Consider the following 25257-nt stretch of genomic DNA (forward strand, 5'->3'; position numbering starts at 1 on the left):
ACCTAGAGGGACGACGCAACACAGAACAAAGGGACACTCTGACATAAATACACAGAAGGTAACGAGGGGAGTGGGAACACACGGGGAACACAGCTGAAGACAATTACTCATGGCCGAGCAGGGAGGACACGAAACTGACGATACTGACACCAAGATGTGGACCTTAAACACAACACAGTACACAGAGATGAGCACGGAGAGAGAGAGGCAGAGAGAGAGGCAGAGAAGAAGGATGAATACGAGGGGATGAGGAGAACACAGAACACATAGGGTGGGAACACGGTACCAGAGCAAACACCACAATAAAAACATGGACACAGAGGGAATCCAAATACCAAACCAAACAATCCAATGGACATAAGAAACAAAATACAAAACTACAGAAAAACTAAGAACACTGGGTCAAAATGACCCAGGACCATGACACCACCGAGACAGCGGTGACGCTAATCAGAAGGCTAGACCGTCCAATTTCACGCCTTTAAACTTTAAAGGCGTGTTTGTGTGTGTGTTTATACAATTGCTATTATGTTTGCACTTTATGTGTAATGTTACTGACTGCAGAGATCAGTAAGATGTGTGTATTTTTTATTTATTAGTTTTATTTATTTAATATTATTTTTTAATTGAATGACTGTCTAGTAGTTCACAGATGTCGAAAAACTGAGTGTGGTAAAGCCACTGATTTTTTTTAATGTATATTTCTGCAATCTGCACATTGCACTGACTTTCATTTTAATGTTTACACCAGGGTTCCTTGTCAGCACTTTATGCTCAGATGTTTGTAAGCTAAAAATAAACTATTGTGTATGTTCAAATATACTGTTGTGATTGAAGAAGTTAAATAAAAATGTCAGTCATCAATTCATGCATCACCTCATGTCATCATAACAGAGGTCTGTCTTCCAGGAAAGAACAGTTTAAAATTAATGTAATATAGTATTGGCCATACTATATGATGTATTGCTTGTCTTTGTTTAATAATACAGAAGACAAAGACCTTAAAAAATAATCGCATATCGCATCGCAATCGCAATATTGGGGCAAAAAATCGCAATTAGATTATTTTCCATAATCGTTCAGCCCTAGCTGCGGCTTTGCACAGGTGGCCATCGCAGGCTGACGCTTCTCCCACTGAGATCCAAGCGCCCCCCGCCCCTCATCCTGATGCATGATGCGCACACAGGGTTACTCCAGCACCGGGAGATGCTGAAACTGTAAACAGCTGATATGGTCTGTGTGAGGTTTCCTCTGATGGAAATGCATCTATTCTCTGTGAAACCTCATGGAAATTTGAAAATTGAGTAAACAGCCTTTCGGAAAGTTTGACGTGAAACCCCAGGGGGTTTGCATACTCTAATCTTATCTAACAAATACAAAATACTTATTAAATAAGAGCTAGACAAGGAAGCCAGTGTAACAAATTGACTCAGGGTCCTCGTAGTCTACAAGGAGGCCTGATTTGCCCTCTGTGCTCTTTCTTAACCCGCCATCTCGTCTGTGGCCAAAACTCAAATACCCATTCATCTACACACAACTTTAAAAGATAAAGGAATGGTTGGGCTATCTGTGATTATACAGCGTTAGAAGCCTCTACCCTAGTGAGGCTAGTGTGTTTCAGGGCATGTGAAAGAGCAGGCCAATGTGTATCCACAGAAAAGGGGGATAGAGTGACCTGCCCGTTGCTCTGACGCAGGCTCTGATAAGACTGTTCCATGTGACGCAACAGTTAGCAGAAACGCCAAAGGCCAGGTATTTTTAGGAACCAGTCTTTGACCTCTCACGGCACTTGTGTCAACAACATCTCCACGACAATGTTGGCCATTGTTAGTGGCCGTAAAGCAAACAACTCTGCTGTGCGAAAGGTGCGAGCGTGAGAAGATTGTGCGACAAAAAGAAGATCGAGGGTGCAAAAACAAAGTGTGCAGATTCAAGCGTGCATGCTGCATGTTTCTAATTTAATGCCGAGCACGGAGGTAGACAAGCACATGTCAGTATGGACGCAGAAACGGACACCCACACACAGGCGAGCAGGACCATTGTTTTGTGATGTTATTTCCCAAAGAAAAACAAAGAGCAGCAATTCTGACAACATTCAATAGAGGGGAGAAGGGAAGGCGTAAACCATAACAAAGCGTGTGTGTGCGGGTGTGTGTGTGCGTGTGTGTATGAGTTGACAGGGGACATGTGTACGTACTGTACAGTTACAGCTAATTGATTTCAGCTGAGGAAGTTTGAGGAGCACAGACATCGTGACACAAAAACAGCAGAGTGAAGCTCACGCAACTCACGTAACAGGGCGAACACGAACCATGTTTAAACTGTTAGTGTTTGTAAGCCTTATACAACAAGGTCGATCAAACCGCCACATTTTGTGGTTTACAGTGCGAGGCTGTGCGGAAAGAGATGATCCTCGATTCTACAGCTGTAAAAACACACCTACCAAACCAAATCCAAGAGCAATAGGGAACAACCACAAGGTCTTCCTGTGTTTTGAAAGGTTTGAGGACCAGAAATGTCATGGGTTGAACAAAAAGTACCCCCCATACAGCGATTACACACTTATGAGATGTCTCCAAGAGTCTTAGCTGGTCTGAACACGTCTGAGAAATGTTACAAAAAAAGCAACCCTGAGCAGAACACACATCCTAACACTCACATTCATGCAGAAATTTGCTGTAACTTCATTAAAGGTTCTTTTATTTTGACGATGGCATATTAAAGTTGCTCCATAGTGCAGTGATATACAGTTTGCTTCGGAGAGGAGACACAGATCAAGGGCGTCCAGGGTGGAGCTACCCGCTATGGCGACCCCTTATGAGCCAAAAGCAGCTTCTTCTTCTTCTTCTGGTGGTGATATATCCTACTTAACAAGTCACAGTAATACAATGTTTAAAGCAGTAAAGGTCTGTCTTTTTTAATCATCATCCACTGAGTTATAAATGCATATATGCTATAGAGACAGACAAGCTAATTTAGCTTTTCACCTTAAACTGTTCAGTTTGCCAGTCAAAATGTCAGTTTATAAAAATAACCACAGCAAAACCATGAATCTTTTTGTGCCTTTGTTTTTCATGCAATAGAACTCAGTCTTTGAGTAGAGTGTTGCAGAAATTTGTCTTCAAACCCACAAATTATTTTATATTTTTGCACTTCCTGTTGAATCCTCATGAAGGTTTTTTTCAGTGGCTTGTCCATAATTTTGGACAATCGTGGTTCAAGTGAACAACGCCCCCAGGCCAGGAGACTGGTCCATGATCATCTGACAACCACCAGTCATGAGGGAAAAGTAAAAGGTGACCTTCTCCATGTCCAATCCTTAGCAACCCTTGAAAAACTACAGGCAATCTGTTGTTAACCACACCAATCATTAGGTTTCATGTGCAGCACTTTCTTTGCATCTGATTTCATGCAGCAAAATCCAGCAACCTCCAGGAAACAACCAGCTGGGAAGTACACATTTTTCCTGAGCGTCCGGTGGTTATATCACATCCAATATGGACAATAAGACTTCACAAAAGCTTGAAACGCTTTCATTTTGTTTTACAGCACAGAATCTGTACTAAATATGCCACTTGTGAATTTCAAAGCCAACGAGCAGCTAAAAGAGTTTGAAGATGACGTTGGAGACGTTCATCACATCCCACACGGGATTTGGTGACTATGAGACTCGTAGTGACACTAAAGTCCATTTATTGCATTTATACTTCAAAGGTATTGTTAATTTTTAAAGATTATCCTGCTGAACAAAAGGTGTCATAAACTCTTATTTCCCACAGAACAAATCTTCCAAGATGAGTAGACTGTGGAAAAAGCCCATTTACTTCCGTGGTTAACACACTGACCATTCATGACACAAACCCAGCCTCAGTGGATCACAAGCTAGTGTACTCTCAGTGTTGGTTCCAACCAATGTTCCCTCTAATTTTTCATGTGTCTGAGCGAACACACAAACTCCCTGAGCGACCACTGTGAGCAACAGCAGACGTGTGCACTGTGGTCACGCCAGCATCGAATCCATCCAAGTCACATGGTTTATTAAAATAATCAAATTACAGCATTTACATTTATGTTAGACTACTTTTAATTAACTGCTTTAGCCCACATACAATGAAAATGTAAAAAATGTTGTTCATGACCTGTGTAGCATGTTAACACTATTGGAAGTAAAAATAACTTGAACTCCAATTTTGAAAACACAACTTTCTTTTTTTTAATAAAGCTCTGATTTGTATTATGAGTATGAGTCTGTGGTCTGGGAGCGAGTCCTGTAACTCTCGGTCTGCAAAATACTGTAAATAATGACCAATGTTGGGCAATTAATTATATAGTTACTTCTTCAAAAAAGTAACTGAGTTTTGCAAACATTAAAGTTTCTTGCAGCTGTTTACCTAAAAATGCAGCCAAGGCGTTTTTTTAAATAAACATTTCAAACTATCTACAGAACAATCAGCTGTTCTGCATCAAATCTGATGCCACACAAATTATTTGTGCCACTCCAAAAAATAATTTCTGTCCACTATGAGATAAAGGAGAACAACAGCCTGATACCTGCAGGCCTGACAACAGGAGATGTATCACTCCTGTATCACAAGTATAACACACAGTGAAATGGAGCGTGTCAGGCTACATTTCACTGTGTGTTATACTTGTATAACTATGCATGTGACAAATAAAGAACCTTGAACCTTGAACTCCTGTAACACCTGTAACATTCAGCAGTCGCCTCATTGTTCAAATCTCTCACATCTCAAACACCGCTGTCACTCCTAAAACTTCCTCCCTTCCTAAACAACTAAATGCCATGTTGCCATATAATTTTTTTGATTGGTCCACATGGTAAAATTTCCAACAATAGGAAAGGGTGGGGTTTTTTGTTTTTGTTTTTGCTCACAGGTGAAGAGTGCTTTCGAGCGTTTTCCTTATAAAATGCCGTTTTTACCGTTTCTTCCCACAGTAATTAAAAACAACGTTAGTATCCAGGGAAAAAAAAAAGACAAACATTGTATATATTTTTATCATAACTCTGGTTTTACGTGGCCTATCGTCACAATTTAAAAACTGGTATAAAGTCCACACTTTTTCCGTCAATTGTTCCGTCTGTCCTGCTAACATCTCCAACGGTTGTACACGTTGTCATTAACGTGGCTTCACTCCACATCAGCCACGCTGCTTTGCTAGCTAAGGACGCTGTCATAGCCTGTCAACAACGTTGATTAGCTGCGTATATACGAATGTGAATCACATCATTAGCTGCACTATGGTATAAGGTGGCATCGTTCTAATCCCAAACTAGAGCAGTCAGTCACTTACTGACTAACACTGCAAAACAGAACTGTTAACGTATTTATTTTGCGCGTCCAATCTCATTGTTAAGTTTGCAGATGACACTACAGTGCTCGGACTTATATCCAACAATGATGAGACAAACTATAGGACAGAGGTGCAACAACTAGAGTCATGGTGCCACGACAATAACTTGGTCTTAAACACCAAAAAGACCAAGGAGATCATTGTAGATTTCCGGAAGAGGGGTCATAACAACCATCTGCCTCTCTTCATTGGCAGTGAGGCGGTGGAGAGGGTGAGCAGTTTTAAATTCTTGGGGGTAACTGTGACCGAGGACCTGTCCTGGGGCAACCATATCACCTCAGTTGCACGGAAAGCCCAACAGCGCCTCTACTACCTGAGGAGACTGCGGAGCGCACACATTCCCAGATCTCTGATGTTGAACTTCTACAACTGTGCCATCAGCAGCGTTCTGACGTATGGATTTCTAGTGTGGTTCCCCAGCTGCACCAAGGCCGATCAGCAAGCACTCCAGCGGGTGGTGAAGGAAGCTGGCAGAATTATTGGAACAAGTCTGCCAGAGATCAGTAATATCTTCCCCACTCGCTGTCTGAGGAGGGTGCACAGTATCCTGCAGGACCAACATCACCCTGCGCGCCACCTTTTCCATCTGCTGCCCTCAGGGAGAAGGTACAGGTCTATACAGGCCAGAACATCCAGACTGGCCAACAGCCTGTATCCACAGGCTGTGAGGCTCCTGAACTCTCTGCCCCCCTCTCACGGACAATAACCATATCCAACTTCTTAATAGCAATGAACTGGTCTGCATTGGTGCATCATATCTTTATTCTCTTCCCCCTCCTGCCCCCCCCCCCCTCTTTCTTAAATAGATAACTATCATATCTGATATCATATCTCACAGTACAATAATATTGAATGGGTGCATTGTTGTATTTTGTCATGTTTCTCAGGTCTTTGTCTGAATTTCTACGAACATTATTGCTAAGGATTGTCTTATTGCATTGGAGTCACACTGGGTTAAATATGTACACTTGGGTTTTAAGGGGTATTTATTATTTTCTTCTTTTTTTTGGGTTGTATGGAAGCCCCAAACGCAATTTCATTGTTCTTGACAATGACAATAAATAAATAAATACTAATACTAAATACTAAATTTTAATTTCAATTCAGGTTAGATTTTTTTGTGCGCAACACAGATTTTCTGTGCGCAGAGACCGTGCCAGCAGTGCGCAATTGCGCTTGTGCGCAGCTTAGAGGGAACATTGGTTCCAACCCTGGGTAGGGTCAGAAAGGCCATCTGAGATGGATGTGCCATTGTGACCCCTTGCAAAATAAGCGAGCAGCCAATTTTACTTTCACTCAAGGAAAGCAGGGCAATAAAAATAAGCCATTCACTGCCGATTTGAAAATGTAAGACCTAACCAGGAACCAAACACCATCTTTTACTAAGAGTCTCAGTTTTAACCCGTCCAGACTAAAACACAGTTTTTCTGACTTATGCCTGATTTAGACTTCTGCGGGTAATCTAAGTCGTAAATTACAACGTAACCAGAAACCCTTTTTAACTCTTTGCTGTAACCTTCCGAGTTGCAGGTAGTCGCAGGAAGGTTACATTGCAGGTTTAAAAGAGGTTTCTGGTTATGTCGTAAGTTATGATGTAGATTTCTAAATCTAGTCTAAATCAGGCATACAACAGGGTCATCAGTGGTTCCAGCAGTCTCAACTTTCCAGGGTGTATCCCATCTCTCCCCAAGATTTAATTCTACCTGAGTACGCAGTATAATATCTGCTTTCTATAAATACTAATCTATGCAGGAATAATAACAGCAACAATTTCCCCAAACTTTATTACTTTTTATTCATTAACAACGTTCTCTGTGGTTTCAGTTCATCGTTTCTCTTTGACTTGATTATGGCTTTAAATGATTTCTGCAAGAAGCAAATGAAACTAGGGTTTGATGCGGAGCTGCTCAATTTATCTAATTGTTTCAATTTCAATGATAATTTTGGCATCCATTGATATTTAAAGCATGGCAAGTGAGAAAGATTGAGTACTGCACTGCTTTAGTTGTTAATATTTCTTTAATTCTGCCTTTAATCAAACCATTTTCCTTTATTTTTGCCTCTTCATACATGTCCAAATTTAGCTATAAGACTGAGCTACGATAACCTCAGCCAGTGATTTATTTCTGTAGGTTTTCAGGTAAAGTTCAAAGAAATCCACTGAATTACAAACAGAATTTTCTTCATTTTTTAGCTTAGCATATCAACTATGCTAACCAACCCAATTTATGTGATGCAGATTAATCAGCTTCACTCTGACAGAAAATAAGGGAAGTGAAATAAGACATCTAGAGTCTAACAAACTCTCCACCCTAAAAAAAAACAAAAAACAAAAACACTATCTGCATTTACATCATTCGTCATGCCCAGTTTTCGAATCGCCTGCACCAATCACCTGTACTCATCCATCCAAAGAGAAAGCCGGTTAATGAGTTATGGGAGAAAGAGGAAATAGCTGCAGGCAAGCGTGAAGCAGTGATTGATGACACTGAATTAGCTGGTCACACAGTACACAAGCGACCTTAGGAATTAACAGCATAGCTGGGCTGCAGCGATCTCATGACTTTCATTCACGTAACGATGGCAAACAATGTAAGAACATGTGATGGATTACACTATGATATATCGTGCCTGATGTGACAGAGCACGCTGTAATTACTGAGTTCCCACGAATCCCTAATCTACTCCTGTGCTACAGTAATTAATTTATAATAAACAATCACAATATTATAACACAGGAGTCGATAAATGCATTACAGTGACAATTAGTTAAGATTAAGCCTAATATCCCCCTTATTGTTTCTTAGTAATGGCCTTCCTATTTTGTTTTGCATAACTTTTCCCAGAGGAGAAGACAGCTGTAAAACAGCTAAGGCACTACAGAGGCCAAACATCCACCATATTGCCCCCCCTCTCTTTCGGCCTCACCCCCGTCACCCCCACCCTGAGAGAAAAGTACAAAGTGTCCCTTGTGTGAGAGCACAGAGACCTGAGTGATACTGCTTTATATCATGGTATTCTCCCACTGTCACACAACAGCACACATACGCGCACACACTTACAGCCGTCCAGCTGGGGCGGTTCATTCAGCCCACTGACCTTCAGTGAGCCCCTAGGTCCTTGGCATGACGCACAAACAACACACTGTACAGCGAGACCCATAAGCCCCAAAGTCCATGTAAATACGCACATACAACGTGGTGACAAAACCCAGCAGAGCCGTTTACAGTTCACATGCTAGCCGCCCCATCAACAGCATGATGTCAGTGTTTTAAATGCAGTCAGGGATATGACTGAGAGTCAAGTTCAGTCAATCTACAGAGAAGTTTATCACTATACATCCAACGTTTCGTTTTGCTTGCATATTCAAAACCTCATTGTTTCCCCTTTTTTAATTAACCCAAAACAGTTGGAACCTGAACGTAATTGCTGTTGTTGTGAATAAATATTTTATCTATAGAGTGTCGGGTAGGTACATAAAATTCCTATCACACTGTAGTAAGGCTCAGTTTTACTTTTGCCTAACAAAGCAACAAACTCATAACTAAACTGACCAGTTTCGGCAATGTGTTTTATTGAAATTAGCTGATTTTCAATAGAAGTTTTTGAAAATGACTAATTATTTCTGCTTTTTTAAAATCACACTGCAACAGAAATTCATTACAAATCTGCATTGTCACATCATAGCAAAAACGTCCTCGGTTTGAATCCAGTCTAGGGCCACTGGGGCCTCTCTGAGTATTCTGGCTTCTTCCCAGAGGCCAAAAACAACCTAACATGGGGTTGGGTTAATTGGATGTAGATGTGAACGTGTGCATTAGTGGTTGTCTGCCTCTATGTGTTAGCCTGAGAGAGACTGGAAACCTGTCCAGGGTGTACTTTGCCTCTCTCCCAACAACAGCTGGGAAAGGCTCCAGCCCCCCAGTGACCCTGAATTGAATAAGCGGAGGAAACTGGATGGATCATGTAGAATATTTACACCAAGGATGCCATTTGTGTTCATATTTTCTGTTAATTGATTTTCTCATTGGTTTGGTTTGGTTGTGCTTGTCAGAAATTTGAGTGTGTTTTATTTTACTGATTTTAATTAAGTCCAGAAAAGAAACCTTACTCATATCAGTGCACCATCACCTAACTTAACAACTTTCAGCTCCATATTTTGGTTTTGCAACAAGAAACTGTTTCTGTTCTGTTTCCTGGCTCTTATATACTCTGTTTTCAGCCCTTACAGCCAGCTTATTCCATAAAAAAAAATGCTATGAGAAACCCAAAGTACACCGTAAACTCTAACACAGAACACAGAAATACAGATTACCATTCATACTCACGTTCACACCTATAGCCAGTTCAGTTTACCACCAATGAACCAAACATGCATGTCTTTGGAAATACCCAGCAGAAATACCCAGAGGCCCGGGGTGAACATGCAAACGCTACACAGAAAGGCACCAAGTATATTTGAACAAAAACTGGATCATCAAATCATCAGGAAGGCCACTCCCAATGAATCTAACTTAGCTTGTTGTCTCCTGGACGTGTAAATACAGATTGTTTTGCAAAGGTGACATTTGAGAGATCACTATTAGGATGTTACAGCCTTCAAAGCATTTACAGATGTTCTACCAGAATGCAGTTTTAATTTAGATACCTCCTAAATCAATCTGAGTGCTCTTATGCTTCTCTTGCATAACGCCCAAGAAGAATAAACATGGGGATAAAAGCTTGGCTTAAAACTGTGTTTCTCTGACTTGTCAAAAGAACAAAAGTAAGAAGGTACTATTCTGCTGTTATGCAGTTTTATTACAAAGTAAGGTACTAACCACCATTCCTGCTGTTATTGCTATGGTATCTTAAAACCTGAGGGTTTTTTAGAGAGTAAAAAAATGATAATATATCAGTCAATATGGTTTGGCTACATAAAGCAGCAACTTTCAGGGTTGTAGAAATAAAGCCAACAATTAAGTCCCAAAAACTGCAGTTCCTCTTTGTGTCACTTGAGGCTCTGGCTCCAAAGCTGAGTAAACCCTCACACTCCCTTGTTAAATGCTCCGCTTAAAAGCATCAAAACTACAAGGCCCTTTAGCCTCTATAGTTTGTTTCCTCCTCATGGAGTTAGGGGTGTGGCCACTTTGACTGGCAGATGTGGTAAAATAGGCTGCTATTGCCAGCAAGTCACAGACTTCAGTTGGACCTCTCAACCATGGTTTTAGGAGCATTAAACTGAATTATTATGTTATTGTTAGCTACCTTAACAGCAGTATGTGTAAAACCTAAATGTGAAAAGGCCGCCTGTTTTTGCACCACCGTCTGCTGAGCCGCAGCTGCTTCGTTATCATTACTAAATGAATCCAAGCGCCTTTTTTTCTGTAAAACAGCTTTAATCTCACGACTACCAATACATCTGTAAGAGGCCAATACTGGCCATTAACAGGGGGGAAACCATTTGGGTTCCTGTTTGTGGTGGTTTGTGGTTTTATACCGGATTCCCTTCCCGCCACAACCCCAAAGGAGATCTGTATCTGTGGGCTGGAAATGAACCAGCGATCTTTCACTTGCCAAGCAAATATGTATGGAGACAAAAAAGCAACTACTGTTGGCCATCTGTGTCGCTTCACATGAAAAGCAAAGACACCACAGAACATTCAGACATCAGGCTTTTTACCTGTTTCCAAAGGAACTTGTCTTCCTGGTTGACCTGCCAGGTGGTGACCACGTGTATGATGGACAGCACTGCTCCACTTAGTACCGCCGCCCTCATCCTCACAGGCAGCAGAGTGTAGATGATGTAGATGAAGAACACGGACCACCAAATGCCTTCCGAAGCACTCCTGGGTGCCACCATGAGCACCCCAAAAACCTGGACGGACACTAAGACCCCGATCACCAGGTAACTGACCATCCACATGTAGTCCTGGTGGAAGCCATTGCGGTTGCACACTACCATTAGAGCCATAAAGAGTGCCATCGCCACTGAAAGGGCTGACGAATAGGCCACGTGAGGGGCGGCGTGGACACAGTGGAAGGTCAGCATGATGCCGCACACGATCACAAGTACCCCCATGAGCATGGTCAAGGAGCTCTGGTTCAGCCTAAAGAAGTAACGCTGGTATAGACGCTCCAGTTTGCGGGACTGGAATTTTTTCGACTGGAATACTCGTACCACCCTGAGCCAGCAGTCCGCAGCCGTCACTACCCCCGCTGCGCCGTTGGGACCTTCGTCGCCCATGTCGCTGCTTCCTCCATTACATCCCCCTTTCCTCCCTTTTAACTCCCCGTCCTCAAAGCCCAGGTCAACCGATTTCAGCCCCACACCTTCGCTCGGAGCCCCTCCCCTTTTGCCATAGTGGTCCTCCTGCCATCCGCAACGGACGCCGAAGTTTCCCCCACCTCCCATGGCCCCTGCCCCCCCTCCGCGGTGGTGCTGATGGAGGGGGGCTCCGGAAGGGGGCTCCATAGCATCGGGGTCCCGCAGACAGCTCATGTAACGCGGGTTGCAGAGAGATGAGCCTCCCTTCCGTTTGGACTTCTTGCCATTGCGCTCCCCCCACGCAGTCTTGCGGTCGTCCACTCTGGCAACTAGGAAACCACTGAACCAGGACATTCTGTGTGAGCAGAGAGGAAAAACATTCAGTACAAGAACAGTTCACATAACAGCCACAGCACTGATACCACAGTGGAGGACCAAAACACCGTTTTACTCCTCGCCTCGCCTGGAGTAGAGGAGTTGTTCGTTTACCTGTTGGGGTTCTGGTACATGTCCCAGCCCTTTCCCCTGCAGCCGGTTCACTCATTTATCCCCGTGGACAAAATTCTGAAGACGCAAGGAGGTGTTTTTAGGAGCCACGCTGCAGGGCCGCAGGGTGGGAGTGACTGGATGGGGGTTAAATGGCGCACAAAGCTCCAGATGTTTGTGCCAGAGCCAGTGATCAGAGACCAAGATTAATAAGATGACCAGTCTCTGCTGCCAGGCCTATCTCCACAGCTCCTGCTGGGTCTAAAGGGAAAAAAAAAAAAAACACACACAGAAGATTGTACAGTGACAAACAGAAAAAGGTGAAGCAAAAAAACATTTTTAAGTAATCAGGTGAAACACACAAGCAGCCTGTCACTGATGCTAGTAGTCATACTAATAAACTCTTCTGACACACGTTTAGCTCTTTTAATAGCTCGTTAGAGGGGGGGGGAAAAAGCTTCTCCATGCGCAAATTGACAGGAAATAAAATGCATCATACTGAGAGCAAAATGCACATAAATCTAATTTCCTGGAAAACCAGACACACTTGATATAGTCTGAAAATGGATTCAGAGCTGGGGGAGGGGGCCCAAAATAGCATGTAGGTGTGGGTTTTTTAAGGTGAACCAGAACCTGCTCCGTTTGACCCCCCCACACACACACACACACACACACACAAAAAGACCAAAAAAAACAAAAAACAAAACACCCTCTGGTATAAACACAGAAATTTGAAGGCAGGTGGGCTTGAAGCTGCAGAAAGGTTCCTTCAAGCTCTGCTGATAATCACAATCAACAATAAACAGACGAGTGAAAAATGGAGATAAATGCAGCCGGACAACAGGACACTGTCAAGACAGGAGCAGCATATACAACATGACAGGATCTGGGGCACGGCAGGATTAAATCACAAGTTGTTCACCTATATTTTCCCTTTAGTTGTACATAACACACACAGCATTTCATACATACATTTTCTTACATGTAATTTGTCGTCTGGTTGGATAAAATTTAAAAGTAGGGATTTTTTGTGAACTCCAGAATAAATGAAATTAAACTTTTGGAGTTGTGCTTTTCCTGAAAATTGCTTCTCTCCGTCTAACAGGACAACACTCAGAGCACACTCTGTTTTATTAACCTTTAAAGACTTCTATGTATGTTTACTTTATGTGGTTTATGATCTCGAATATTACATCTCTCTTAATGCCATGAAGTTTAGGAGAAACTTTTTTTTGTCTTCTAATTTAATTTGATAATCATAATCACATTTTTATTATCAGTTATATTTGGTAACCAAAAGAAAACATAGCATATGGCACTCTAATGCCTGCCTTTATGTTACCTTACAAGAGAATGACCCCTGTGAGCTCCACAGAAGAAAGAAAATCGTATCCATGCATCACACACAAAAAGAAAATTTGTGTGTTTTAAGTGTTTTGGAAAATTCTGAACAATTAAAAGTCATAACAAAACACGAGTGATGGTTGGAAGTGGAATCTTCAAATTGATTATTCTTTTGCTGTCTTTCACATTATCTGCGCCGGCGACTTACATCATGCGATGGTATTAAAAATCTAACTTTCTCCTGAGTCTTTGGTAAGTTCAAAACAATCCTCTGGCAGTAAAAGTGTTTAAGGTGTATTTGGGGTTTTGCTTTCCTCTCATTGGGCTGTTAATGATTTATCCAGAACAATAATTTGGCAGCAAAATAAGCTTGAACCAAGGTACACATATTTGGCTAAAGGCACAATTTCCTGGTTCAGTTCGGTGAAGAAAGCTCGAGTTGCTGTAGGTGACTGACAGCTGAAATGTTTTTTGTTTCCATCATAAAGAAATACTATGACTATGACCAAACTTTTGATTGGTACTATATATACGTATACTGTAATATAACATGATAACCTCTTAACATGTACCAGGTAATCTGCAACCTGTTAGGATTGGGTTTTGTTGTGACCACCTGCTAAATACTTACATTTTCACAAACTAGAAAATTTTACATTTTAAAGCTTTTTCTTTTGGGTGTTTCAAGTGATCAAATAATCCATAAAAAAAAGGCTGGTCGTTAACCAAAACTTAACCCTAACCTTAGCCCCAGATGGCCTAACAATGACCTGACAAAGCAAGTTTCAAATAATGAGGTCAGCAATTCTATAAACCAACCCCTGACAGGCAAAAGCTTGAACTTCAGAATAATGTTTCATTTTTTTTTCTACTCTGGCTCTGTATGATGTCAACAAAAGCAGACATTTGTATTGTGGTCATGTCGGGCACACAGATGTTCCAACAGAAGAAATGAGCTATAACAACTTGTCTCAGACAGAGAATGAACTGAGGGACTGCACAAAGGCCAAGGAGATAGACAAGGATTATTTTCAAACTGCTTTGAATTATGCAAAGCTACTCTAGCAGAGTTCAAGTTTAATATTGTGAAGCTTGAAATGGGCCCAGCAACTTCCCTTTCAAATTACTGTTAATAAAAGTTCACTTTTGTCTGCTATTTTTGTTTTCTTGTTTCGATCGCAAATGCCTAAAGTAGCAAAATCATTAATTTCACTACTCACTACTGCATTTTGCTATACTGTGTATAAGATAATGTCTTGTTTAATAACTCATGCTGGCTTTAATTAATTATAGGATGGCTGGTTTAAACAGAGGGTGGCCAGTTTTTACAGACAGTGGTTGAACTTCAGCAATGATACATAAAGGATAACTTTGAATCCAGAGCCACTCTAGCTGAGTCCAAGAATAAGAATATGGATTAGGACGTGCAGTACTGTGTCTGTTAAAATGGGCATGTCTGTGGAATTAAATTGGGAATTTGTGCTGACCTGTTCAAATTTATTGTGTTTCTACCTGTTGTGATATCACTATTAGAGCTCTCATGTCATGGAAAATACACACAATAACAGTTTGGCGTTGTAATCATTCACTGTAAGCACTGTTACAGTCCCTTATTGAGTTATAAAACGTCTGTCTGCCAGATACCCTCAGCTCCGTAGTGCAGAGTCGAACGCATAACGCAGGAAACGCACAGCCGCTTCTGCTGCTGCTGCACCCGCCGCCTCCTCCTCCTCGGCCGGTATTTTCACCGGAGAGAGGCACGATGTGTTGTTGAAGCAAAAATAGATTTTCCTCGCTATATCCTGCTGCCTGCATGCGCCTTCGCTGGCACGTATCTGTCCGAGCTGTAGCCTATCCCTCCTCCCTGGCAGCGTATCGACAACATTCAAGGAGAACCACCAACACCACCTCACCACCCTTCTCTCTCTCTCTCTCTCTCTCTCTCTCTCTCTCTCTCTCTCTCTCTTTCTCACACACACACACACACACACACACACACACACACACACACACACACACACACACACACACACACACACACACTTCCCTACCCTCTCCTCCCACCTCCACGGCTGCGTCCCTCGCTCCCCTGCACAAGGTCGACCAGCTCATGCCCATTTGCAAACGTCGCGGAGCTGCCAGCCGCTTGTGTTTGCATGGTGCCTGGCTGCACTCTCCGCCCCCCAATCCCTCCCCACTGGCTCTAGGACAGGCAGGGAGGGGAGGGGGGTGAGAAGGGGGGTGACCGACCGATTCCTAAGGGGCATTTTAAACCGGACAACTGGCCACAAACAGCGAGCATTCAAGTCACTCATTACGGGGCAGTAGACATGTCCGAGGGCGCGTATGCATGCGTCTCTTTCTCCCTGTGGTGCACTTCTCATCCAGAGGATAAAATGCAGGAAATAAAATAGGATCAAGCAGTTGGTAGTGGGTGGGGGGGACCAAATGTACGCTGTGGATTTTGAAAGGGCAATTTACGCATATTCTGCGGCCCTGTTTAGCTCATGTGCGGATGATGTGCCTGCGATCCTGTGCCTAAATGCCATGCACAGACAGGCCGTGTGTGAGGGCCCGCATTCAAACAGCGTAGGCTTCTTGTTACATAACACCACGGCCTGTGTGACAACCATAGCGGGGACCATAAAACCATTCCGCCGCGTCCCGTATCTCAACTTAGGACACAACACGCCTCTGTCAGCGATTTATTCTCTTTTTGTCGTCCCCCCTCCTCCTTCTCCTCTTCTGTCCTTCAGTCTGCAGCAAAGCAATAGCTCACAGGATTAGTGCACTGACAAACACGAGTCTTGGGTAAATAAACAGATTAGCATTATATTTATATTATTACTGCTGCACATTCCTCAGCATCAGTCAGTGCAAGGAAAGCGAGCGATCGCCTACAAAAGAAAGAAAAGAAAAGAAAGAAATCCACCGCATTCGAAAGGCAATTAGCGCATAAAGAGAGGTGTTTGAGTTTAAAGTTATGTCATTAAAAAGATCCGAATCATTATGAGCGCCTCATGCGAGATGCAAGCCAGCCCGTCAGCGCTGTCAGCTGTGCTCGGAAACACAGGCGCACGGTGATGCGGCTCATCCTTTCCCCACTGCTACACAGATATGTTGTTTTTGGCCGCCAGTGGAAAACATGTACTGGCCGCGTATCCTCTGCCACCACCGCCGCCACACCGCCGCCGATGTGAAGCAGAGGCCTCGCAGCAACTGTCGCCAGCCATGTCATTCACTTCAGCACAAATGGAGTACTGACAGCGAGGTGGCACGGGCGTCTGCGGCGCAGCGCAACAGCGCCCGAGACGTTTGTGTGACAGGAGAACATATTTTATATATGTCGGCCTGCGGTGTGCAGCAGCAGCAGCAGCAGCAGTTTTTTTTTTTAAAAAGGACGGACTCACCGAGATCATCTTTTTCTATCCGCCGACAGGAGCGCAGCACACGATCCGATTCGGCGCGGTGGTTGTCGGTGGTGGCGCCCAGGGTGGAGGACCATTTGTAGCCTAGCGGTCCAAGGATGGTCCGGTTAAATTGGTCACCCTGTGGTGGATCTCCTCCTGTCGTCTTCTCGCTCCACTCCCTTGCCTCTCCTCCCCCTGACCCTCTCGGCTCCCAGCACCACTGTCAAGACAGGGGGAGTACAAACATCACACTTCCGTATACGGTTTTCAAACTCAAATGCTGCTGCCGCTGCAGAAGAATCCTAAACGTATTTGACAGAAGGAACATAAAAACTACACATCTTACAATTCAGAGATTTAGTTGATCTTAACACAGCACGGGTTATGTACGAAGCACAAAACGATCTGCCGGCAAACTGCGTTCCTAGGCTGATGTTTAAAGAGGCAGAGGTCAGTCAGGACCAATGTTTACGTCTGTCAAAAAGGGCGCAAACTTGTGGGGCTGCACGAGAAAGACTGTTTAGAACCTTTATTATTTTCTTTGCTCTTTTTTTTGCAAAATATAGTTATAAAATGTATGTAAATTATTGTTGTTTTATTTTCCCATGGATATTTTCTGTGATTATAATTGTTTTTAAACTCTTAATGACTGATTTATTTTGTATTTAGCATTAATATAAAAAACCGCTAGAATGTAAGTAAAAGTATGAAGTTGAAATCCCAGCAGAGGATTGGAAATCAGCCAGTGCTGTCACTCATACTCACACTGTGCATGCTTCTGATAAATAAACATTCAGTAGTTATCGAAGTGTTAGAGGCTCAGATGATCAGTGGAAAAGTACGAAGTGAAACCAAACTGATTGAAAATTATCTTTAAGGGTGAGAAACAAGCAGCATTTTGCTGATGCTTTATTTACCTGTAAATTCACTTGCACCCCTGAGGCCCTGAATGTTTTTGGTTTCTATAGGGTGACATCATAGAAAATGTTTTAGAACCACTGTTATATTTGGTGAACATAATGTATGTGACTCTTGCCAAGTTAAATCATTATAATTACAACTATTCCTTATACTTTGTAAACTTTGTAATATACAGCATTATTTCATTTTGTTCAGTCTGTTACTGTTACAGTCTTGGAGCAACTGTAACCACATAATTTCCTTAGGGATTATTAAAGCTTTCTGATTCTGATAGAAAACTTTTAACATTATTGGTGTGTCGTTTTTTTAAAATATAGTTAAACCATCCAAATATCTTAAATTTACAAAGTCTGATCACAGGATATAATAGGATTTCACCTGCATACTAGAAAAAAGCATTCATAATGAATTCTGTTTGAGTTATATTATCGCATTGATGCAAGCCAGCTGTTAAACAATTTGACCCCTAATTAAAATACAGGACTAATGTGATTCTTTGCAGGTTTTAGCCCAGTTTCAGAAGCAGAATCGGAATCCATTCTTTTAGTATTAAACTTCTTCTGTGCAGTAAAGTTCAAAGACCCATGATGGGTTTTTTAATCAAAACTATATTGCAAATAAAAACATAAGGGGCTCTAGACAAACATGAAGGTCTGTGTTTGTAAAAAAAATAAGCAATAGCTTTGAAGCACAGTTTACCTCAGTGTTACATATAGTACGCATGTAAGGATTTCTGTGGATGAGAACAACAGGCCTTCTTTTACAAACTAAAACAAGTTTTAGCAGCAAGTTAAACAATATTTTTGCAACACCCAGTTTTCTAATGATTAAGTTGATGAATAACTAAAAGAACTACATTCATTTATATAAATATTTAATGCATAGCTTCTTATCTGGGTGTTCATTTAATCTAGTGATCCAGTAATAAAAAAAGAAAAGAAAAAAAAAAGACCTTGACAGCAGCTAAAAGAAAATTGACTAAAATGAGTATGAAGGTTTGTTCTTCACGCCTATCTTGTTTTATTCCATTAAATCTCAACTATTGCATCAGCTTATTCACTTCTTGTGGTCCTCGCACGTTCCAATTGTGGCGTTTTCGGCTTTTATTTTGACATGAAAATCCTCTAATTTCCGGCGTAATGCTGTCTAACTTTGGCTGCTTGGCGCAGCTCCGCTCCGCCGAGGCGCGCCGCTGCTGCTCACACCACTCTCATTCCCGCTTTCAATCGGCACGCCCTCTAGAGGTGAAGTCTGCAGCAAGCCGGGCAGGTCAAACACCTGCTGTGATCTGTGAGAGAGTAAAGAATTAACCAGTGTAGTAATTGTATTTATTATCTTTTAATTTATGGAGACAGACATACAGCGAAAAGCAGTATTGTGTTAATTTGATCTCTGCAATCCCTTCTGTGTGCTCACATTGCAAGGATTTCGAAAGATCTCTTCAGGACTTAACTGTCTGAATTTTTATATAGAAAATGTGATTGTTCTTCTGTTTCAGAGCCATAAGCTATAAGACCTACACAACATGACAACCTTTAAAGTTTACCCAAAATGTATTTATTGAGGTATTTTTTTCAAGTGAAATATGAGAAAACAGATCAAACATCCTGGGTGCCAATGCTTGTTTCTTTTACTCTTTGTTAGACCAATGGCTTTACATTGAAAAGTCAGACTAGTTCCAGCTTTTAACAGAGCTTAAATGTATTTTTCAGCTGTAAAAATGTAACATGCCTATCACCTGCGTTACAAAGTTATAAGAGCTCAAACATGCTGGAAAAATGTTAAAGTTAAAAAAAGAACAAAATGTAGACGCTCCATGTACCCCAGGGCCTGTTACTCTGAAAATATGTATAGCTAGTAAAAAAGACTCATTACAGATTTGCATAGCTTCATTAAATATGGCAAAGTTCTAAAAGTACCAAACAAATACAGCTAAATGTGAGAGGGTCAGGTCAGAGACATCCACAGATTTTTTGTGTAATGACTCAAAACCAATGGTTTGGTTTCAGAATGGGGGACCCCCCCCCCCCCCCAAAAAAAAAAAAAAAAGACTCTTAGATGATTAAAAAAAACAAAAAACAAAAATCTTAACAGTATGTTATTTCATGATTTTACACATGGTAAATAGCATATTTCTTTATGTAATTAAGCTATAAGACCTGTAGCAGCTCTATTCACATTATAATTGTATGGCAAGCTCAATTTATTATTACTACACACAAGCCTCATTTATGCTTGATATGTAAAGATCTGAAAGATTGTGAGGAAGAGATATTTTCTTCTTCGTCTTTGTAATCCACAACAAAGACGAAGGAGTTAAACTTTTTTTGAATAACTTATTCTTATTTTAAAACTGAACATTTATTTCGCTAGTGTATTTTGATTAATACTGAATTATTTACTCTTGCTTACATTTGTTGTGCTAATTAATATTTATTATATTGATTTACCCTAATTGGGTATATATGATGCATGTATGTATGATGCATTGACCTTTTTTTCTTAGAAAAAAAAAAAAAAAAGATCACGCAAACATTTTTCTAATACTACAATTTTTTCTATATATATTTAAAACTCTCTTAGTTAAAATATTTTGTTCTTGTAACATATTTCTTCTTGTTTTTAGAAATTAAACAGAGTAGTAGTTCTTGATGTGGCGCAGTTATATTGATTATTTTCTCTTTTTTCCCCCCAATTGTACTTTAATGAATAATTTATACAAAATAAAAAAAAGTTATATAAAGAGTTATATATTTGGATTAGGTTTAGAGTTAAAGTTAAGGTTAGGATTGTCACCTATTCCGACTTACATGTGGACCTCAGAGGGTTGATGCCTTCTTTGGAAGAATACAACCTGCTAAACGCAGTACATAGATGCATTCAAAACAATATAATTAGTTCTCTCACAGCTTTCTCTGTAAAAATCAAATGGAATCAGCTTTTAAACAATGTTTGTTCTGTATATAGTTTCCACTTGCTTCTGATTTAATTAAAAACAACCAAAATAATATAAGTTTACAGTAAAATCCAACAGCTCCTGTAAACTCTGTAATCACAGTCATTTCTTGGAGATGAACAGGGTTTGGTTTCTAAGCAGTGCCTCCTGATTTATCGTCAGTGCCTAAACTAAATCAGACAGGACACTACAGTGGTGTTTACAAAGGCTGACAACTCATAAAACTGAGCCTTAAACAAACAGAAATTAGCAGGTTACAGTGGACAAGCTTAAATTAACACTGGTATTTAAGATGTAAACTTGAACTTGAGTGCCCAGAACACAGATGTACTTCACGCCAAGTCCCACAACCATCTTTTAAAGTTATGCCAGTAACTGCGATATAATAGACATAATCTAATACGTTACTGTCCTAAAGAGACAACACATGAAACGAATGCTAGATAACAAAAATAAATGAACTCCAAATTTTTAAAAGATGTTAGTTAAGGGTTTTTTGTGGTAAAATCGATTAGTTATAAAATCATCAGAGACTTGGTGGTACAACTTGTGTCCATGTCAGAATTTATTATGTTTAATATTGCACTTAAAATTTTTATCGCATGGAACATATTCCTGTCATTTTAACCAAATTAGCATAAACATATTGACACACTGAATTGTTATGTCAGCATAAAGAAAGCCGTAATCCTGGCCTCTTATAGCTCAAACTGGTCAATAAAAGCCATTCAAAGTTCACCTGTAGTTTTTAAAGTGCTTAAATAATTCAAGTCAAAGCTTGGTGTTGTTAAAGCTATGTTATTGTTTAGATTTAGATTTAGCTTTAGGATCTTTGGTTTTCTGAGTTTGAATAGCAAACTGCCAGCTGGTGTCACAGGATACACAGACAGCTGATTGTTGCTAAGTGTGGCTAACTAAACATCTTACCTTCTAAAGGTCTTGTTCATATTTAGGTCCACATTTAACAACAGGAAGAGAAACTGGATCTGCATGCATGCATGCATCTTAAAAAAGCCATCGGGCAGACAAAACAGCTACAGGATGGTAACTAATTTGAATAAAATTTGACTATATCACAAATGAAAACACCATGGATGTGTCACTTTTTGGGTATTTATGACTTTACTGAATTTACAAAAAGGTTAAAAATTGCCTGTAACTCAACTAGCTATAGAGCTGTAATGGGCTTTTTACAGCTTATAGTCCTTGTCTTTTAACATCCTCAATGTGAAATGATAACAGCAAAGCAGACCAACTCTTGACAAACTGTGGTCTTAAAAGCAGGCAAACTATTGGAAGCATAACTTACAGTCAACACACATAATTCAGTTGCTGGCCATCTGATCACTTTATATTTGCACACTTTTAACTATTGAGAAATAAAAGATTTAACCCAGGGGTATCAAACATATGACCCACAGACCTGAAAACTGACTAAAAAAAAAAAAAAAAGCCCAATCCAGCCAAACAGGATGACTTTGTAATGCAGACAAGGTGGGTGTGCATGGTTTCTGTAGTTTTCACTGTATTTACTCTAGGGAGCGTGGTGGAGAATGGAAAGGAAGTCATGAAGAATGGTGTCGTGCTATGAAAGTGGTTGTTTATCCAAGCCGGAGATTTGAATCACGATCACTTACATCACTTTCTTACTGACAAATTCATTTCCCATTTTCTGCTATACCACACCAAAGTAAGGTGGTTAAAATAAGGAGTGACTTGTAGTTACTGTAGAAACGTTTGTTTTGTTTTTGTAATGACAGCTGACTGACCAAATGTGGAAAAACTGACACATTTTGTTAAAACTAAACTTTTTTTTTCTTAAGACAGGTCAGGCTATTCATCATCTACTGTGGTTCAGTTTTCAGAATATACATGTCCTCGTAAGGGTAAAATTTCAGTTTGTTTTCATTGGTTATGAAATTGTTGCTGCTGCAGTTTGCTGTTGAGAGGTCTCACTGCTGCAGTTTCTTTTTACACTTTATCTACGAATGCATTGGAAGTAATTTTACACTAAAGATTAAAAGGTGTAATGGCAAAAATCATACTTTGACACTCAGTCCAAGGGAAATCAATTTGTTATTTCAACTTTCAATTTTATGTTCCACCCTTTCCCATCTAAGATACCATAAAATATTGATTATCCTGGAATATCATAGCACTTAATTTCTCACTTATCCTTTCAATTTTATATTTTCACTTTTATTTCTTATTATGGTTGATAGGAAATGTGTAGTTTATGTGTAGTGTTAGCTTTAGGAAGAGTGTTTTCTCCCCAGAGGGAAAACTCTGGAGGTGTCTTGTTCATGGCCTGTACTGGGGGTAAAGGGCGAAAGAAAGAAGAATGTCAAAAATGGAAAACTGCAAATCACTACCAAGAAAAAAAAAAGTTGTGCAGATTTTTGTAGAATATGAAAGTGGTGGAAAGTGATTCTCAAATTACTAAATTCTCTTATATACATGTTTCTCAATTATTTGAGTTGAATGAGAAATGTGCAGCTCAAAAAGCACTTCTGCATGGAAACCCTAAAGACTGCTCGACAAAACAGCAACATTAATAACAAATAACAGTAAATAACATTTTTAATTATTTTGGGGACAAAAGGTAGTGATGAGAGTGCTTGTTTTAACAAACAACCCACAGTGCAACCAAACCCAGTGTCATCAGGTGTTTCAGGTCTTTCAACATCAGACACCAGTACCCAGGCAACCTAGCCACGGGTGATCAGTCTCCAGCTTGTGTCTAGGTGGCTTAAGTCATCTGCAGATCTCCCCTTTTGGTCCACAGCCATCTTGATGTCTTCTCGGGTGCATTAATGATGTTCAGTCCCTTGATCCTGAGCAATTTCATGGGCTAGTACAGTGAGGTACAATGGGTCTTCCATGCCTTGCTTCACCTGTAAGCTTCTTCTACTTGGCAAGAAGCCTCTTCCATCTGGTCTTCTCAGGGAATGGTCAATTCTAGCAGGACCACCAACTGCCTCAGTGAGTCTGATATTAGCACCATATCAGGTCTGAGGTTTGTCAAGGTTATGGTGTCTCCCCAGGTCAACTTTCTGCCAGTCCCAGGTTGCTGCAAGAAGACCCACTGCTGGGTCCATGTGCTGTCGTGACTTCTCTCTAGCATTGACAAAAGCAATAGAGCACTTTTGGTTTGCATTGTGTACACAGACCTTGCCGTTGCACACGAACCATACTGCTGGAGCAGGTTTCCACCACCCCTGCCCTGATCTATTACTTGCCCAACTGGCTGCTTCCCATCCCTTTTTTCATATTGAGGTCTTGAGGTACTGCCAAGACCTGCCTGACCTACTGAAACTACAGCCCAGGTCTTTTGTCTGATCAACAGAATACTATCCTATGACAAAAGTAACCCTCAGGTTTTTTTTGGGGGTTTTTTTGGTCAGTTAGAAATCTTACACTGAACACATCTCAGCATTAGTAATGTGCACTGTATTGTTGCACACAGACAGGCCTACTCTTTGTACTACAGATAATTTGACAGGATTTGTAACCTTATTAAATCAACCCGATCATGTGCAATTTCACCAATATGTCTTTTACTGTCATAACAAAGAGATACTATTATCTTAACTATCTAACCTAAAGACACACATCAGCGTCAATCTTGAGTGTGGTATAGAAGGTTTTAAAAGAAGAAAGCTGCAAAAGTGACCTAAATTTATGACAAAACTCTCATTACTAGACATTACTTGCACCACAGCGCTTCCTGGTGCAAATTGCAATGCAAAGTCTAGCCTCAGTTTTTACACGTTGCAAAGGTGTGTTGTGTTGTGTTGTGTTTAGTTGTGCCTAGTGTCGACGTGGGACAGTTTCCAATTTCGTTGTACTATTGTACTAGGTATGACTGTGCAATGACAATAAGGGGTTATCTTATCTTATCTCATCTTAGTCGATCATACTGGAACATTTAGCAGGCCAGTCCTGGCTTGCACGCCTGCATTAATCTAAACCTACTGATTTCAGATGGATTAATTTTGAAATGATCTTAACTAGGTTTCATATAATCCAAGTTCACACTACGTAATCTATTAGACTGCTGGGTATCTGTGATTAATAGCTCCTAAATGACCTATAATGTATTTATAAATTATTATCAATCACCAATAAAGCACTATAAATGATGCCTCGTGAGAAAGTACCACTTTTACTGAGGCAAAGGTGATCAAAGAAAAACAAACCCGTTCAACTAAAATCCACCTCTCCTCTAAAATATGACTTCAAAGCTGCCCTCTTTGAAGGTTCCACATTTATTTGACTGCGGTTTCAACTATTTGAATCCTTCTTTGACAAGCAAATATTATGCACAGACGAGAAGGAACACGGCGTTTGTTTGAAGCCAGGCACTTCTAAAAAAGAAAGAAGCCAAATGTTGCCTGTAAGCAGGTCTGAATTGATTTTTGTGTCATTTTAATCAACGCCGACACCCCCGGCAGAGTCTCACACTTAGTACGGACCTGTACGGTTCGCTCGTGCGCTGATGCTTCAGCGTTAACGGTTTA

The 25257-nt window shown here is 40.8% G+C and overlaps 1 protein-coding gene across 2 annotated transcripts in view; it reads right to left on the reverse strand.

Annotated features, from left to right (window-relative positions):
- The window catches only part of adcy6a (adenylate cyclase 6a), a 57885-nt gene extending 40818 nt beyond the window's left edge, over window positions 1–17067 (reverse strand). Inside the window, exons 1-3 of one of the 2 annotated variants that reach the window (XM_080898967.1) lie at window positions 16861–17067; window positions 12110–12367; window positions 11036–11975 (exon numbers count right to left, since the gene is read on the reverse strand). In XM_080898967.1, the coding sequence (XP_080755093.1) occupies window positions 11036–11975; window positions 12110–12129 (960 nt within the window). In that variant the 5' untranslated portion in view covers window positions 12130–12367; window positions 16861–17067. Of the gene's footprint in view, window positions 1–11035; window positions 11976–12109; window positions 12368–15514; window positions 16016–16860 lie in introns of those variants that run through there. The other variant, XM_080898968.1, reaches the window with a different exon arrangement.
- Between the last annotated feature and the right edge of the window lie 8190 nt (window positions 17068–25257).

This window comes from Rhamphochromis sp. 'chilingali' (genome assembly GCF_963969265.1).
Source record: "Rhamphochromis sp. 'chilingali' genome assembly, chromosome: 12".
Taxonomy (NCBI): Eukaryota; Metazoa; Chordata; class Actinopteri; order Cichliformes; family Cichlidae; genus Rhamphochromis; species Rhamphochromis sp. 'chilingali'.